Source organism: Raphanus sativus, chromosome 6 (assembly GCF_000801105.2).
Source record: "Raphanus sativus cultivar WK10039 chromosome 6, ASM80110v3, whole genome shotgun sequence".
Classification (NCBI taxonomy): domain Eukaryota; kingdom Viridiplantae; phylum Streptophyta; class Magnoliopsida; order Brassicales; family Brassicaceae; genus Raphanus; species Raphanus sativus.
In genome coordinates, this window is record NC_079516.1 from 5,652,216 (window position 1) to 5,669,698 (window position 17,483).

Here is a 17,483-nt window from a genome sequence, read left to right on the forward strand (position 1 = left end):
GATCTATTAGGGATGATAAACTCAATACAACAATGGTAGGATCTATTAGGGATAAAGTTCCACATCGGGTATTAGAAAGAATTCTTAGGAATATATAAAATAGATGTGCCACTCTTCTTATTATCAATTGGTTTTAAGTGTGAATCTCATCTAGCTTGACATCATCTTATTATCAATTGATTGTAAGTGTGAACCTCATCTAGCTTAACATAGTATCGGAGCCCGAACCCGATCCATTATCAATCTAGCCCAAACATTCCGAGATTGACGCTCAAAGAACCATCATCTCGAGGGGGCGTATTAGAGACAAAATCTCACATCGGATATTAGAAGAAATTCTTAAGAATATATAAGATAGATGTGTCACTCCTCTTATTACCAATTGATTTTAAGTGTGAAATTCATCTAACTTAACATGATCTACAACTTTGATATAAACCATGCCTCTAGACTAAATTTTAGAATGGTAATTAAAAAAAAATATTACATGTTTTCTGATAGTTAACAAACAAAAGCTTTATTTCATTCAGATATTCACATGGTGAGAGAGAGAGAGACACTAGACGTATATATAAAACAAGATGATGACATTGACCCATTTGAGATAGATCAATCGTTATCCTTATAAAGCAATGTCTAATAATTATGATTATATATAAGGATGGGTCCATAAATGGAAAAAAAGACAAGGTTATGCATCATGCATGGCCACTGGAAATTAATGATTTTTGAGTTAGTTTTTGACAAATCCAGAGGCACTAGTAATAAGTTGATCTTCTCTATAGTCGTTTTCTTGGTCTACATCCATGCATGTGATTCTGTTCGTTATCGTTAACTCGTTGCAATACGTGACTATAAACAACATATTCACACAACATCTACATAACGCAACGCCGATATATAGCCCATTTGGTTAATTATGTTTTTTTTTTCTGAAAGAAAATAAATCCGTGTTCCATAATTTGAGTTTTCGATAAATAAAGTGAGTGTCTTGAAACGATCAGGTGAAACTGGTACGAGTATATTTAAATAGAGTGAAGAAAGAGCCCATTTCAAAGATGTTCAGAGACAAAAGGTTGCAACCACGACAATTATATTCTTGAATCAAACAAAAACATTCTTCTTCTTCTTCTTCTTCTTTTGGGAATTAGGTTTACCTTCTCTTCTTTTGCTTTCCTTCTCTTGTTTTGACCAATAAATACAACTCCTGCAAATGTAAAACTGGCTGAAAAAGAAATAAAATGAAACGAAGATGTATTTAAATTGATACAAGAAAACATTTCAGTTTACAACTTTTTTATACAATTTCAATTTACTTCCACCAATTTCTAAACACATGCATCACTTTAAAAATCAATCTAAATTTTTTAAAGAAAAACTTAACAGTCTGAAGCATATTTCATTTTGGACATATCAATCAATGTTTAGAGCTTCCTTTCTTTTCTTTTTCTTTTTTTGTCAAAGAGATTCGGTTCTAAATGCGTTTATAATGCAATTGAGAATAAATAAAAGACAAACTCTAATTATTATGCCCTTTCTCGGAAGAAAAAAAACTCTAATCAAATGACACATTTTTACAAGACAACACTGTAGTTTTATGTATTTTGTTGGCATCATAATAGTTCAGAAAATAAAAAGAGCACAGTGTTTGCCAACTTTTAGCTATTCCAGTTTGGTCCATATGTGGTGGGGAAGATCGTTTTTGGGGGTTAACACGTTTGCACTTGCACACATGACTTGAAGCACCCGTCACGTGCGGGCTAGATTTATATCCAATCGTTTCCAGTCCATTCCTATCTCTCTGCGTTTTCTGCCACCTTATTCATCGGTCCATCGGTCTAATTTCCCTCTTCCAAACATTTTTGTATATTTACCCATTTGTTTAAAGCTAACTACAAAATGGTAAAAGTTAACTAGTATTTCCCTTCTGCAGTATAACTTTATTCTATTAAGGGTATTATTTATGATCGTTTCTGCAATTTATATTTACAAATTCAAACTAAATATATTCGAGCAAGATATGTTATAAATTAATAAATATATATATACCAAGCATTGGCCCGAAATTCACCCTAATAATTTATTTTAATTAAACTTTTTTTTTAGGCTGAAAAACTCAATTTAATATTATGTGTAAATCATCATTTTGTGGTTGATCTTCATTTGGTTATCATCGTTGGACTTATTTATTATAAGGAGACTAAACTTTACTTTTGTTACAATTGACTAAATTTCATAATACAATTGTTTAGATAATTTGGTTAAGAATATATATTTTGTTTTTATTTAGACAACATAAACCTTTTGATCTATTTGATTTAGTTTAAATTATCTAATTTCACTTGTATGTTTGTATGTTCTTTTGAGTGATATATATATATTTCTCGGCAGAAAACACTTTCATTAATTGCATTTAATATATCTCATCTATATCTTTTGAGTGATATTTTATACTCTATTTTGATTTTTTTAATACTGATTGATTATATAGAACACAAAGGATTACACCAAGTACAAATATGTGATCTGAAAACAAAACTGGCAAGTTATAACTAATTCCCCGGAGTCCAAAGCCAGAGAAAATAATAATTTTTTCCTGGAAACTAAGCTGGTAGACCATGAAGCATCTCCTGAAACCAAAAGAACTAAAAGCTATATGAGTTAACAAAAATACAGATCTCGATCATAATAGCAAGACAACCTCCTCAGACTCTATATGACTTGATTGTCAATTTACCGCTAAATTTATTATAAATTTATAACTAGACACATAGTACACAGCTTCAGAGTACAGACATCAGATTCTTTTTTTAGAATATACATAAGATATTTAATAGTACTGTTGAGAGTGTCCCACCACCATTGCCTCCATGTACCGTTTTACGACGACATGTTCACGTACGTGCACACTCCAGAAAAATAGAGAGTGAGTACTATCAAATTTAATATGCGTATAGTGGATCGAGTGTGTGTCTTAGCTTGTGTGATTTGAAATGGAGTAAGCCCTAGCTAGTTAATATATATTGAAATAGCTGGTAGTGCATGCGAATGACGAGTTGTGCATGGTTGATATGGGACATTGTATGTCCCCTAATTATTCTTTTATCTTTATAACAAATACATACCAATTTATGGTGTGATATAGCTGTCCAAATGCTGTTATTGTATGATCACGACGAAACTTCTTCGTTCGATACGTGCATTCTGTATATTGGTACTCTATTATTAATTCTAAACGAAGTATTAATGATTTTTAAATATCACCGCTTAGCTAACTAGTGTTTTGTCTCGTAATGAACCTTTGTAATTTTTTAAAGACTGTCAAATTCGTCTTTACCGCCATTTTTGGTGTACATAGAAAGATAATTACTATTTAATCGACTGGATTTGATAGTTGGAGTCATACTTCATAAATTAATTGGCTAAATCAGCACGTTAGTCTCATGATTGTATTTTCACTTTTCGTAAGTCTCCCACTTCACCCACCACGAATATGAACAAATCCATGTGTATATATTGTACTTACCGACGTAAGAACAAATACATTCGACATTGAGTTGATCATTCTCTTGACTAACAATAGAATGATCAACTCAATGTCGAATGTATTTGATTCTCTATGATGCGACTGAATCAACTTTCTTACACGTATATTGAGGGTATATTTGTTGGAAGTGATCTCTTATAAATCAAAACCATTCTCAATTTTCATGTAATATATAATATTTGTTTTTGAAACTTTTTTCTTGTTGAAGCTATTGAAGGATTGATTCTCGATCATGCGGGATTTGCAAGCTAATAATAATTCACACAACCTAAAGTGACTAAACAAACGAAAAGAAAATGGAAGTGGGAAAATGGGTCCGTACTAATGTATGTGATCTTGCCTTTGTATCTGAATTTTTTTTCTTGGCTACGCAACTTTTTGACTACATAGCCACTATAGCCTTCTTTTGAGTTTTGTCTAGGCAATAATCTAATTGTTTTTATGCTTAACTAATTACAAAATGTAAGCTAAATACCATGTTTGTGTTAGCTTTAATAGCTTATCATAATGATATGATTCGCTGGTCCAATCTTGTTAGTTGTTACTCTGTACCAAATTTTCATTTTTGTTATGCTTTGCTTCGTTTGTGGTCTCAGTCATTTTTTCATGTAAGGCAAATAAATTTCCTAAATATGAATATATTAATATGACCTGTAACGTTGGATGTGTTAGATTCTTTCTCGTTCTATCAACGCAATCAAATCGAAAGTTGTCAATCTGACACACGTACGTACGTACATGATTCCATTATTTTAAAATAGTACATAGTGTTTTGAACTGAAACTTTTACTATGCTAGAATCAATTTGCACGTAGTTCATTCACAGACTAACTACGTTCTAACTTCTAACCATTCATTTTCCATCGATAAACAGAAACGTGTATGATCCATATACATACGGAAGAGAATATATACCACATTCATCGTCATGTGATTTAATCATCGACGTACGTTATGATAAAGTGGAGAAAGCTAGTGTGTAAGTACTACACGTTCGAGAGTAGTAAACCACCATTATAATCTTAAGCCATGCTTAGAGCAAGAAAGCCAATCCAATCAAATTCAAACAGAAAAAATAAGTACTCGAGAAAAGAATCAAAGTTGGATACTATTGTCAATGACATTTGAGACCAAAGTCTCTTCCACTTTGTTTCGCCTATCTTATTGATCATTATTAGTAGCATCAAATCAAATCCTTAACTTTTAATTAATTATATTTTTCTACTCAAATATCTTCTTATAGAATTTTAAGCATTCTTAAAAAAAAAGTTAAGAAACAAAGAAAAGGCAACGACTCTTTGCTGTTCTAGTCGGTGACGGGGAAGGTAACAGAGAAACTTTGGTTTCCTCTTTTTTTCTTTTGTCAGATATCAAAGGTTAGATTAAACCTCACAGTAATTAGATAGCTAATTAAGCTGCATAGTTATGACCCAAATAGACCATGGTTGACATATTTATTGTTACACAAAAGTTACTAGAGAATTTAAGAAAGAACAGTATTAGAAAAATACACTAATTAATCACCCCCAACCACTTAACTAAAACATTATATTACACAATTAAACTTGTAGCAATGGCTCGATTAGTATTATCCAGACGAGTGGTCTCGTAGACTGGTAACTCTTCTTGATACCTCTCGATCCCAATCGCCGAAAGATTCTCCAACTCGAACAGATCAGAGCTAGCGTAACTCGCCGCATCATCATCATCGTCATCGTCTTCAACGTTGTCACACGTTGTCACGGTCAAAAGATCCTTGTTCTTTTGGTAAGTTCTGATAAGATCCTTGGCCGCTTCGATAACGCGGCGATTCTCCTCCTCCATAACGTGACGATAACGTTTGGCGTCGTTGTTATAGTTATTATTATTATTACCGCAAGGGATGTAAACGGAGGAGTCTTCGTCGAGGATCACATTCACAGGACAGAACCGTACGGATCTTTTAGACTTCCCGCTAGACGACGAGGGAGTTTTGCTCAGGCAAGACCTAGAGAAAGACGAAGCCGAAGAGCACGTGGTGGAGGAGGAGGACTGTGTCTCCGACAAGACAGAGATGGAAGTGCTGCTGTTTTTCTTGGGCTTCTTAGGGTTGTACTTAGTGGATGCGTTGGTGAAGAGCGAGTTGAGGAAAGTAGCGAGCCGTCCGCCGGGAGAGATTGGTTGTTTCACTTTTTTCAAGTCGGTGTAGATCTTCAACGCCTTTGACTTGGTTCTCAAGAAGCCGCCGAGTTCTTGTTTGCTGTTAGGTCTCTCTCCGGAGGTACAGATTGGTTTCGGTTGCGGAGGAGAGAAAGAGGATTTGGAGCGTCCGTAGAAGGAGTCTGACTCGGAGGAGGAGAGTCCGCTTGAGTCAGAGGAGGTGGAGTTGGAATATCTGAGGAAAACAGAGTCTGCGGCGGCGGCGGTGGTGGTGGTTGTTCGCCTGGATCTTTCGAAGTCGGCGGCTATTGAGCGGCGGTGGAAGACAAGTTTGTCTTGAGAAGTTTCAAGATCCTCGTGGGGAAGTTTCTTCTTCCTTGTGGATTCTAGGGGAGGAGAGTCGTCGATGGAGCGGTAGATTTGGTCGAGGAGAGAAGAGGAGAAGGAAGGGTTACGGTGGTGACGTCTAGAAGATGGCTTCTCCCAAGTCTCCATGTCTGAATAAGGAAAAGCTTTTGTGTGAGGGGAAGTGAGTTTGTGTGTGTGAGAGAGAGAGGAGGAGGAGAGGAGAGTGTGTTTAAAAGAGGAGGAGGAGTCTGACAACTGGTAATCATTGCCACGTGTCTCTCTCGACAGCTTATGTGACTATGTCTCTGCCCACAAACACCAATCATCTATTTATTTATTACCTTTTAATAATTTTCCTTTTTATACTATAGCGTATTAACATATGGTAAAAGAATATTGAGCTTCATGTGTATTTTTCGAAATTGATTAGTTAAATACTTTATCACGCGTTTTTCTAGTTAACTTTTTTAACAAGTTAACTTAGTATATATCGGAATCATTTTTCAAAAAAAAAAAGAATGAAAACTTAAAATTTTGGAGAAAATAGCGTATAAATAAAAGACAATGAAATAAATGTTGGAACGTGAAAACTGAAAACCTAACATTGTCGTTCATAGTCAAAATAAAATTAGAAAAACATAATAATTTTCAACTTCAATTTAGAGGTATTTTATTTTGTTAATTGGGAGAAGTGCAGACCAACCATACTTTAATCTTTTTCTAGGTTGAGGATCAGCCGGCGTTAATGCCTAGTGATATGGCGTAAATCATCTCTTCTAGCGGGGAATCAAAGCAGCTAACTCACCGTTAGTCAATTTAGACTATTCTCTTAACAACATGGAGTTTGCCGAGTCTAAACGTAAATGATATAATACATTGACTACATTAACCTATACTACAAATGATCCTTAGAGATAGTATCGAGTCTTAAAATGAACTTGATTGCCATTTTTTATTTACCTTTTGGTCCATGATTGCAGTACTATAGATCTTCGAAAATCTAAATTATGTGTGTTTTGTTCACCATGAATCAAAATGGTTAGGTTTAAGAATTTGTCTTGAACCAAAAAGAATTATGGGATATCACTGCTGGGTTACAGAGCAACTTAGCCTTTATTCACATGACACGACCCAAAAAATCACTTATGTGTTCCCTACTTATAAAGTAAAAGATTAAAGTTGTTCCTTCCCTCATCATAAGTCTTATTTGATTTTCATTTTCTTTGTATTTAATTTGTAAGTACTATAACAAACATCTCTGATTTATTACAGGCTACAGCAAACCCAATACTGATACTTGGGTCCATTACACTCTTTATCTTATTTTGTTTTAAACTTAGAATGTCCCAAATTTTAGCAAAAAAGGAAAGAAAACTTAGAATGTCTAATTATGTAGTACTATGGTTAAAATATTCAAACATATTTTTCTGATATATTGATTTATACAGCACTATTTAGAATGCATAGGTATGCATAGACAGAAGAAACGATTTGAGGAATATTTTGTTGTATTTCCGCAGAGAAAAAGAGAACTGTGGTTTGTAGTTTCTGATTCTTTCTAGAGCTCACGAAGACACTAATATATTATTTAAAGGTTTGAGAAATTCTATGAGGTTGAGAGATATACGTCTAATCAGAGAAGAAATTTTGAGAGACGACCTTGTGTTTAAAATTAAAAGAAAACCCATCGTGGTTTGGTTGTTTAAAGAGTACGTAAGTGATATGATGAACAAAGATTAATTTGGTGCGTTCGTACGTAAGCTCGTGTCGGAAGTAAAAAAAGGAGACACCCTTGGAAATCAAGCTTATCCTATTACTCTTTGTTATAAAAAGAACATGCATCTAGGTTTAAGGTGGCAATACAAGGGGGACTAAAAGTCACACAAGAATATTTATAGATCATCACTTATATTCTCAAATTTTAGTGGGTTTGCAATAATTTACGGCGAGATATAAGTCATAATGAAGCGGTAATGGTCCTAATGGATCCTGTGTTTTCATTAGAATTTCCCTGAACAGAGTTTCTAACAAAATTCTACAACAAAACTCAAAACAATTCTCTGTTACAAAAAAAAAAAAACTCAAAACAATACAGTATTTGAATAAATCGATACACACATTAAAAAGAAAATACTAAATGGTTACTGAACTAGTCAAACATCGAAAAACGAAAAGAAAATTGACACATGGATGTTACACGTAGGTATATATGGGGTTGGGGTATACAAATAATGAGTTTGAGAGAAATTAGTCAAACATTGAAAAGATAAGTGAGAAGAAAAAGAAAGCGATGTAGATTTAGGAGAACCCTCGAAAACTATAGGCTTTAGCTTCAGAAATCAGAAACAAAAATAAGAAGAAATGTTATGTTTGAGAATTATAGAATGGTTAGAAGAAAGGGCTTTGGTGTAAGAAGGAACAGTTAAAGAATGGTTAGAAGAAAGGGCTTTTGGTGTATGAAGGAACATTCAAGTAATGCGGCTAAAGAGACTCTTATCACTTATTAGTCCTAATTACATCCAAACCGCATTTCTCATTACCAACCATAATTTTGTAGCCCACTTTTAATAGGCAATTGAGTTTCCTGTGTAGTAAGTATACGAAATCATGGAATATTGGGATTTTGATAATCGGAAACACCCTACCTAGCCACTTAATTTAGAGTTTAGCTATACAACTGAACCATTCCAAACACTCAGTTTTTATAGCATCTCCAACACACTTCTATTTTTACTTCTATAATAGTATTTAGAGTTAAAATCACTCGAATTCTTCCATATTTTTAAAATAGAGATTGCTATTTTTTTCTATTTATAGATGAAGAAATAGTATTTCTCTATATTTTACTCTATATTTGGAAATCTCTATTTTAGAGAAATACATTAGAGTAAAACTTATCTTTATTATAGAGTTATTCTATTTTAGTGGTAAAAATAGAAAAATACATTGGAGATGATCTTAGTCTAATGTCGGTTAGAAAATAGAATTAAAAACAACGTCTTATTTCTAAAATGAAATATGTACTGATATTTTATCACTCTCTTATAAAACTCTTTTTTTTTGTTGAACAGCTATGTTTAAAAGATCATATAGGAGTTTACCCCTAAAAACAATATCATAGGAATACAAACTAACTTCTAGGTGATATTAATGTTGTGTTAGATTGCGATATTTAGGGTCTCTAACTAAATTCTTGTACGACATAAAAAACATGTGAGCTCAATTATAATAATATTTTTACAAAAAAATTACTAAGAAGCAGGGCAAAACAGCAGGAAGACAACAGTATAATGGAAATGATTAGACTAGACAGCGGGATTAAGACAAGATCGTCTACCTGATTAACAAAATCAGGCTTTATTAGCAAGTAGAGAGGATTTTTTTATTATGAATAACTACTGTAAACGTCACTTTCATTTACCATGTAATCGATGATTATATAAAATTTTCTTTCTACAAGATTTGATTTTAACAACAACAACTTAATATTACTAAATTGGATTTTTTCAGTGTAAATGTTTAAATTAAAAATTAACTATTTCATGATAAATTGATAACTTATATTTATGTTAAAATCTACTTCCTCTATTTCTAAATAAATGTCACTTTGACATTTTTCACACAGATTAAAAAAATAGCGGAAATATATACAAATTGTTAATTGTTAACAATTACATCTCTTTAATCAATAGTATTTGAGATTAATAAAATTATTTATAAAATAAATTAAGTTTACAATTAATTTTCAGCTTTTAAATTATAAAATGACACTTCTGTGTAACCAAAAAAATGTTAGAATAACATTTATTATAAAACAGAAAGAATATAACTTGATGATTTTCCTGTTTTTCCCGTACGCTCATGTATTTCTTTAGATGTTTTTTTTTTTTTTGATAATCCTGGGGTTCCCCACTTCGTGGGTCATTCCCCAGGGTCCAGGTCAGGCAGCGGTCCGCTTCACCCGAGAGGGTATTATCTGGGCTGAGAACAAGGCCCAACACCCAGTACCGCTGGTGACACGGAAAAGTAGTTCCCCCCGCCTGGCGTCGAACCCGGGGACATGACAATTGGCCCCCAAGACCCTTACCAATTGGGCTATCTCATCCGGTCTTTAGATGTTACAAAGGGACCTTTAGTTTTACAGCTAGATTTTAATTGAATCATTCTGTAAGCAAATTCTCTCATAATTTATATGTTGGCTATTTTTTTGTTCTCTGATTCCATTTTTTGTTCCATATGAAAATACATATTTTTTTCCGTTTAAAATGAGATAAATAGGATACGATCGAAAATCTACAAATTACGTCTGAATCAAATAGATATAAATTTTAATACCATATCAATCAGCTTATTTGTTGAATAGTTTAAAGAGTATCGTACTATATCTACTAGTTTTTTACACCTTATAACAGTGGTTTTATGGATATCATCAGTGCCACTGCCAAACAGTTGGTGCAAATATTTTTTTTTTTTATCTTTTGACAACGGTGCAAATATTTAATAGGAGTGCGTAAGACTCGATTGATAAAAAATGGTTACAAGTTTATAACAAACCTTTTAGGCTTTGTCATTAAATATTTTTTAAAGGAAATAATTAATATTAAGATGTGATGTGATATGTAAAGCTGATTACCTATATGGTTATCTAACGGAAAGCACTTAAATTTTGGTAATATACATATCAATATTAGTGACTTTTAGCCGCAAAGTCTTTTTAATTATCTCATAGATTATTTTTAGTTTTTTTTTCAAGAGAAAAATCATATTCAAATACAAATATTAAAATGATGCTAATAATACATAAGCATGCGGTACGTTAGTTATTAATTATACTGCTCTAATTTTTTAGGTGTGAACTTCTTTTTGAGAAAAAAATAATGAATATAAAATCTGATAAAGTTGGAACAATACAAAAAGATTACCATGATCTATGCGCAAAAATAACACCACAAATCGAGAAATGAGTGCTGAACTTATATAGTTAATATATATGCAAGTGTAAATTAGAACGATGCAAAGAAAATTATTATGACACATGCGCAAGGATGACATTACAAATAGAGAAATGGGTATTGAACTTATATAGTTAATATTATATGTAACTGTAAATTGTAAATTTCCCTTTGGCGGAAGACACAGTATCTTACTTTTTTTTTTGTTCAAAAGTCACAATATCTTACTATATTTAAAACTTATTACACTTTTGCTTTGTTTGATGTATATTTTTCTTTTCTTATAACGCATTCTATAAGCCATACGAAGGAGAGAAAATAATTTTAAAAATTCGTAAAATAAACAACAGTAGCCAGGATTCCACGCATGTGTGGATATGATAGACAAAAGAAAGACAAAAGATTCCGATCACATCATGATTTAGAGTTGGTGCAATGCAATACCAAGAAAGCAAATTCCTGTTAAATCAAAATAGCTAGAGAGCACACACGGTCCAGTACTTCAATAGATACGTTTGATATTCGTATTTTGCTTAAACAGACCAATCAATCGAGTTACCACATACAACAGTGTTGCTGTATGCTTGCCTATAAATCACTCTCCACTATAATCTGTAATTTGACATGTCCTTTTGTTGACAATCACCAACAACATTTCAAACCTTTTATTGTAGGGATTTTCTTTTTAACATTACAATTACGTCTCGATAAAACTAACTCAAGTTGATTTGTTAGGAGAAAATTCATCTTTTCTGTTTCAACAAACAAACTTTTAATTAGCCTTTTATCAACTAACAAGCCTTTAACTTAACCAAAGTGGTAGGAGTTAGAATGTCTCCATCCCTGGCTAAAATGAGTCAGAAATTCTCAAAAACAATTAAAAGGAATTATTAATATAAATATTGAGTGATTCTTAAAATCATGAAATATCCATGTAATAGTTTAAAAACTTCTTTTAAATCCTCAAATCAATCACGGCCCTTTTGACTTATTAGATAAAATAAATCTAAAATTATATTAATATTTGTGAAATACTACCCTCAACTATTTTCTGTTATTCTTTATCAAAAAAAAACTATTTTCTATTATTTTATTTTCATGATCGCCAACAAAGTTTCAGAAATCTCAAACCACCCTTACTTTTGTGTGGTAACTATTATTAACATTGAGTGGACTCAACAGTTAAGACCACGTTTAATTTACCAGACTAGTCAAAATGAAACAAAATAGTGTTATTTGTTTACCTCCAAATAATTGAGTTTAAGGAATTAATAGAGAGTAATCATTTCTCAATAAGGTTGGACATAGGAGATAACAAAGCTTTGGCCTATTAAACCAGAGGAGCAAGTAAAGTAAGTACGAATTAGGCCCTAAGCAAAGGAGTTGGCCCCTTGATTTAGACCCACCTCCTCAAACTAAGTATTTAGTTATCTAAATATGTCAACAAAACCATCAATTAGATTCTGTTGTTATGATGATATAATGTGCGATGACACCTAAAAAACAAAAGTAATCAATGAGCTAATCAAAACCTATAAGCTTAGCTTCAACAAGTTCTTATCAGGAATATTTGTTTTATGTATAATCAAAACCTATACAGCCTTGAGGTGAAGTTAGGTCGAGCTCAACAACTAATGATTCACTCTCAAGAATTTAATAAGGAATATGAAGAAATCTAGAGAGAAGCCACACATAACTGAAATAAGAGCATTCAACAACTAGACAAACCTCTCAATGCTCTTTTAATACTTAGAGAACACTGACAATGGGAAACACTCAGCAAGCAACAATGTTTACGTCGCATGGTTCCACACTTGACACTATCACATGCTTTGTAGGGCTATTTACTTTTTTTTTTTACTTTGAGAGAAACTATAGCAACAGTAGAAGTTGAAGAAGCAGTGACAGAGCATTTACTGGATGACTGTTGGAGAGCTCGGAACATTTTATGCATTCATTGACTAAAAAATAAAACAGAGTTTGGTCGTTTCACAAAGAAAAACAGAGCATTTGCTTTCAACTATTATGATCCATTAGAGAAGTAGAGAAAGGTTAGACTTTTCTTCAGAAGTTTGCTGCCCAACTCGGATGACCAAGTTGAGGCGGAGGAGAGGGCACAACCCCAACTCCGACATTACCACCAAGCCCAGGTCCCATGTGGTGCAGATTCGCCATTGCACCAGGCTGTGGCTGGTGGAAGAGACCCTGGAACTGCATTTGAGATGACTGTGTTGCTGCTGCAGGGGCGTTGAAGGATGGATGTGCTGTATGGGATGGTAAATAAGCACCGTGAGGCGTTTGTCCAGCTACGTTGTAATATGGAGGAGACTGAAGGTTTGAAAGATTTCTTGGGTTCTGCGTCCAAATCTCAGAAGTCTCAGCCTGTTGTGTCCCATAAAGAAACACAAATCAGATATATAAAGCATAACGGGTCAAAAAAAAAAACTGAGGTTCAAGAGGAACATAATCACACCCTTACCTGAGGGTTTGGAACGTAAATGTTTCCATCTTTGTATTTCATGCGAGATGGATCTTCAAGTCCCATGGCATTGGGAGGACTAATCTGATACCCACTAGGACTGTTGTAAGTTCCAAAACCCGCAGGACCACCTGGTACTGGTTTGAATTGCTGGATGCCATACTTAACACCACCATTTGAACCGGGATGAGAACCACCTCCAGGCATCAGCACATAGCTATTGCCATTTGAAGGATGTGCATACGCCGCTGGGTTACCCGAGTAGCCTGGCATGGGCATCTGGGGAACATAGAGTGGGGAGACGAACTGACGGTAAGGCATGAGACTGGGAAAATGCGAAACATGTACTTGCGGGTACATCTGTTGCTGTTGCATTGACGCCTGTTGCTGTTGTTGCTGTTGTTGCTGCAACATGGGAATCGTAGATGGAGGGGCGTTGTTCACCATGTGAGTACTGAATGCCTGCTGCATTAGCAAAAGCATACCTAGTTAGTTTTTCTTGGCCAATGAAATGAACGAGAAGCAAGCAGCAACGGTAGTAACAGAAATTACCTCCTGCTGCTGCTGAGATGGTAATCCTTGTCCTCGTACGTTTTCGTCCATTGTCTGACCAAAATACGGGAAGTCATAACTACCGTGGTTACCATATGCCTGCTGGAACGGGACGAGAGTGTCACTTTTGAGCAATTGAACTTCCGAGTACTCATCCAAATTGTCAGGTCTATGAGCCTCCTCTTCCGGTAACAGTTTCTCCGATGGAATATCGATAGGCTTAACCCCCGGACCATCTTCTAAAGTATCTGGAGAAGTAATTGGCGAACTGCAAACATTATCAACGAGTTACTTGAGGAAAGATACAACTGATCTTAAACTTTACTCGAGATGTAACAAAAAAAAACAAACAATACCACCAACTGTTAGAACTTACCTACGATCAGATTCTCTAAGTTCTTCTGAAGAGCATGATTCTTGTAAAGCAGCAGGTTCTGAATTCACTGAAGAACTAAAATCTTGAACGAAGCTACCAAAAGTAAGCTGGCATCGGTCAGTTTCTGGGAGGCGAATATGATCTGCGATGATGACATTCTGGGTTTCACTGATGTGAACATGTGAAAGCTTATCTTGCAACTTAACAGCCTCTGACTCCAAGTTTATAGTATTATCAGCAAGGCTACGAGCCTGAGACTTTGTTGGTGTTCCAATTACTCCAGGGTTATGTTCAACGGGTTTCTGAATCGATTTAGGCTTCCACTCCTTGTTCTGTGAGACCCCTGCATTAAGTACAGGTTCATAAAGAATATCAGCAGTCATGCACAAAAATATAGTGCCTCCTTAAGCAAGATGATTGGCAGGAACCAAGTCAAAATGGCACAACGTCCATTCGAGTCACTAATACTTGCATATAAATTACCTTTTGAATGGCCAGCAACTTGTTGTGTTCTAGCATATTGGCTTCCTCTGTTCCCACGCTGCCTGTTCAAAAGAGGCCTATTCTTTTCCACACAGCTGGGCAAAACAGACTCTCGTGGAGTAGTTTGGCTGAGTTGATTAATCTTTGAATTTGGGGAAGATGATCGATATGCATTTGGAGTCCCAATTTTTGACAAAGCACCAGGAGATGGATCTTTACCAATACTTTCAGAAGGTTTTCCACCAAAGCCCCCACCTCTTACTTCACGTTTAATAGCTCCCACAGGTGATGATCTAGAAACAGGAGACGGTACATGAACTGGATCTGTGGAGGACGGATATACACCAAGAACTGAATTGGTTGATGGCAATGTAACTCCACGGGATGTTTCCTTTCCATCAGAGAGTTCTTTTCTGGTAGGATGATGGTGTAGTGGAGCAATTTCAGTATCGCTGAGCCTGACATCTGCTGCTGCATTACAATCTTGGCCAAAACCTTGAGCCCCAGAAGAATGATGATTGCCTAAACCACCTGTTGAGCTGGTAAACAATGAAAATAGAGCGACAATCTTATTTTCCGCATCTAATCAAGCAAAGCTTTTTCTCGAAATCATAAGATAACATGTCCTTGGTGGGCTCTCTGTTTCCCAACTCCCAAGAAGTAACATGTTAAGGGAAACTAAAACAGTAATAGGATGCCTAGTGCCTACCAGTGAACTGTGCATATAAGCATTCTTCTCTCCGTCTACCAAGATCCAATACTAAAAAACTAATGTTAAAGGGTCTTACTTAACTTATTCCTTTTGGAAAATTATAGCTACAGCGACATAACTCCCTTATAGTAACATTAAAACAACCGTTAAAGAGTATCATACTATCATGTTATTGAACATGTATAAAGAAAATAAAACAAGCCAAGTCAGTGATAGAAACATACCCCTTTTTGTTCTCAGTGGCCACTACGTTGCTAATATTTGATCCATAAGACTGGGCGGAGGAATGCTTCAACTCTCCATCAACATTTGGATTAGACCTGTTGTCTCTAACAACACGAAACTCTCTCTTGGATCCTGCACTAACATGAAACAAACAGATTCAGACATACAAAACAGCATGTGTAGATGAATGTGGCCAATACAGTACATGATACTTGGAGGGTTCAAGCCAATCACAAAGATTCAAAAATCAATAAAATTTAAGACATGCATTACAACCCAGTTTCTCCTATTTTTACTTGACATCTATTCAAAAACCAATAAAAACCAATAGTGCCACAGGCGTAACGAAAGACACGGGCAAGAATATAATCATCAAGTTGATTTACCAGTAGCAGGATTTCTCGGAAATGCATTTCGCGGAGCAGCGTTCCTAGGGAAGACATTCCTATTGTAGCCTCCTCTCCGAACAACATTATGTTCAGGCTGTGCGCGGGCTTTCACTTCACTAGTAACACTTTCAAGAGGTCTCCTAGGAAATGCATTTTGTGGAGCAGCGTTCCTAGGGACGACATTCCTGCTGTAGCCTCCTCTCCGAACAACATTATGCTCAGACTGTGTACGAACTTTCACTTCACTGGTAACACTTTCAAGAGGCTTCTTTACGTTGGCAGGCTCAACCACCACTGCATCCTGAAGCCAAAGGACAATCAGTACAAAAAAAAAAAAAAATCAGAAGCACGCAAACAAGCACTACTAGCACTATTGAACAACAAACAAACAAACAAGTCAGTCCCTTTCTTTGTGAGCTTTACCTCTTTCTTCCTGTCTTTTCTTCTCTTCACCTCGTGAAATGGATCTGAACAAAGAAACCAGCAAAGACGATTACTTTCAGAATCAAATACCAAAAAAATCAAAACTTTTATGTAACCAATCTAACATCATCCACATAAGCACGCAAAACAAGAAGTTGTAGCATTTCGTGTGATCACAGAGCAAAACCTTGATGAATCAGCTTCTGAACAGCCTCGTCGGCGTCCATGTTAGATTCTTTCAAGGCTGTGTAGATATCGGCGTCGGAGTGGTTACCCACGATTTCTTTAATCGATTCAATCACCTTCCTCTGTTCTTCTTCGTCGTCGTCGGGTCCCATCACCCGATTATAGCCGGTTCTGGACTCGGACACCATTTACCGATCGAATCAAAAGGATCGATTAGCAAAACGAATTTTATGATCCGCGCAAGTGAGAGATCGTTGCTGAGTGATTCGAGACTCTTAAACCCTAAATTGAGAAACAGCAGCAGCTCTAGGGTTTCGAATACGGAGAAGAAACGAGGAGAAGAAGTCGTTGCCACGTGTCAAGAGAGAAGGGAAAATCAGAAACTGGATAGATGGGAAATGACTGACTTACCCTTGTAGATAATTCATCTGAATTGAATTCAAACATGAATTTTAATTCTTTTTTTTTTATAAAATATAATTCACTTTAAACGATTTGTTTCTTTTTTTTAAATGAAAAATCTTTGTTATTCAACCACAAATTTTAATTCCTTTAGAATTCAATATAATTGGAGTTTTTGGCATTAAATTTAATTAAACTATTTATTTAAAAAATAATTTTGCGAATTTTACAAGATTTTTAGTGAGTTTAGAATATTTCAGTGGAATTCTT

General features: G+C 34.9%; 2 protein-coding genes and 1 non-coding gene across 4 annotated transcripts; 1 reads left to right on the forward strand and 2 right to left on the reverse strand.

Moving 5' to 3' along the window:
* Nucleotides 1-4,970: 4,970 nt before the first annotated feature.
* LOC108806597 (protein BIG GRAIN 1-like A) lies at nt 4,971-6,255 on the reverse strand. The gene has a single exon (XM_018578749.2). The coding sequence runs from the start codon at nt 6,179-6,181 to the stop codon at nt 5,099-5,101; it is 1,083 nt and encodes a 360-aa protein (XP_018434251.2). The 5' UTR covers nt 6,182-6,255; the 3' UTR covers nt 4,971-5,098.
* A 4,754-nt stretch (nt 6,256-11,009) lies between these two features.
* On the forward strand, nt 11,010-11,114 carry LOC130497153 (U6 spliceosomal RNA). The gene has a single exon (XR_008936164.1). It is a non-coding gene; the product is annotated as a U6 spliceosomal RNA (small nuclear RNA).
* Nucleotides 11,115-12,919: 1,805 nt separating this feature from the next.
* LOC108813229 (uncharacterized) lies at nt 12,920-17,130 on the reverse strand. Of its 2 annotated transcripts, none has more exons than XM_018585722.2 (9): nt 16,813-17,130; nt 16,626-16,669; nt 16,200-16,503; nt 15,813-15,945; nt 14,877-15,415; nt 14,394-14,736; nt 14,018-14,285; nt 13,466-13,927; nt 12,920-13,368 (listed from the first exon to the last, which is right to left on the reverse strand). In XM_018585722.2, the coding sequence occupies exons 1-9, from the start codon at nt 16,997-16,999 to the stop codon at nt 13,051-13,053; spliced, it is 2,598 nt and encodes an 865-aa protein (XP_018441224.2). In that variant the 5' UTR covers nt 17,000-17,130; the 3' UTR covers nt 12,920-13,050. The 2 variants fall into 2 exon arrangements, with proteins under 2 accessions (XP_018441224.2, XP_018441223.2); XM_018585721.2 differs by having other exon boundaries at nt 13,466-13,930; nt 16,813-17,129.
* Between the last annotated feature and the right edge of the window lie 353 nt (nt 17,131-17,483).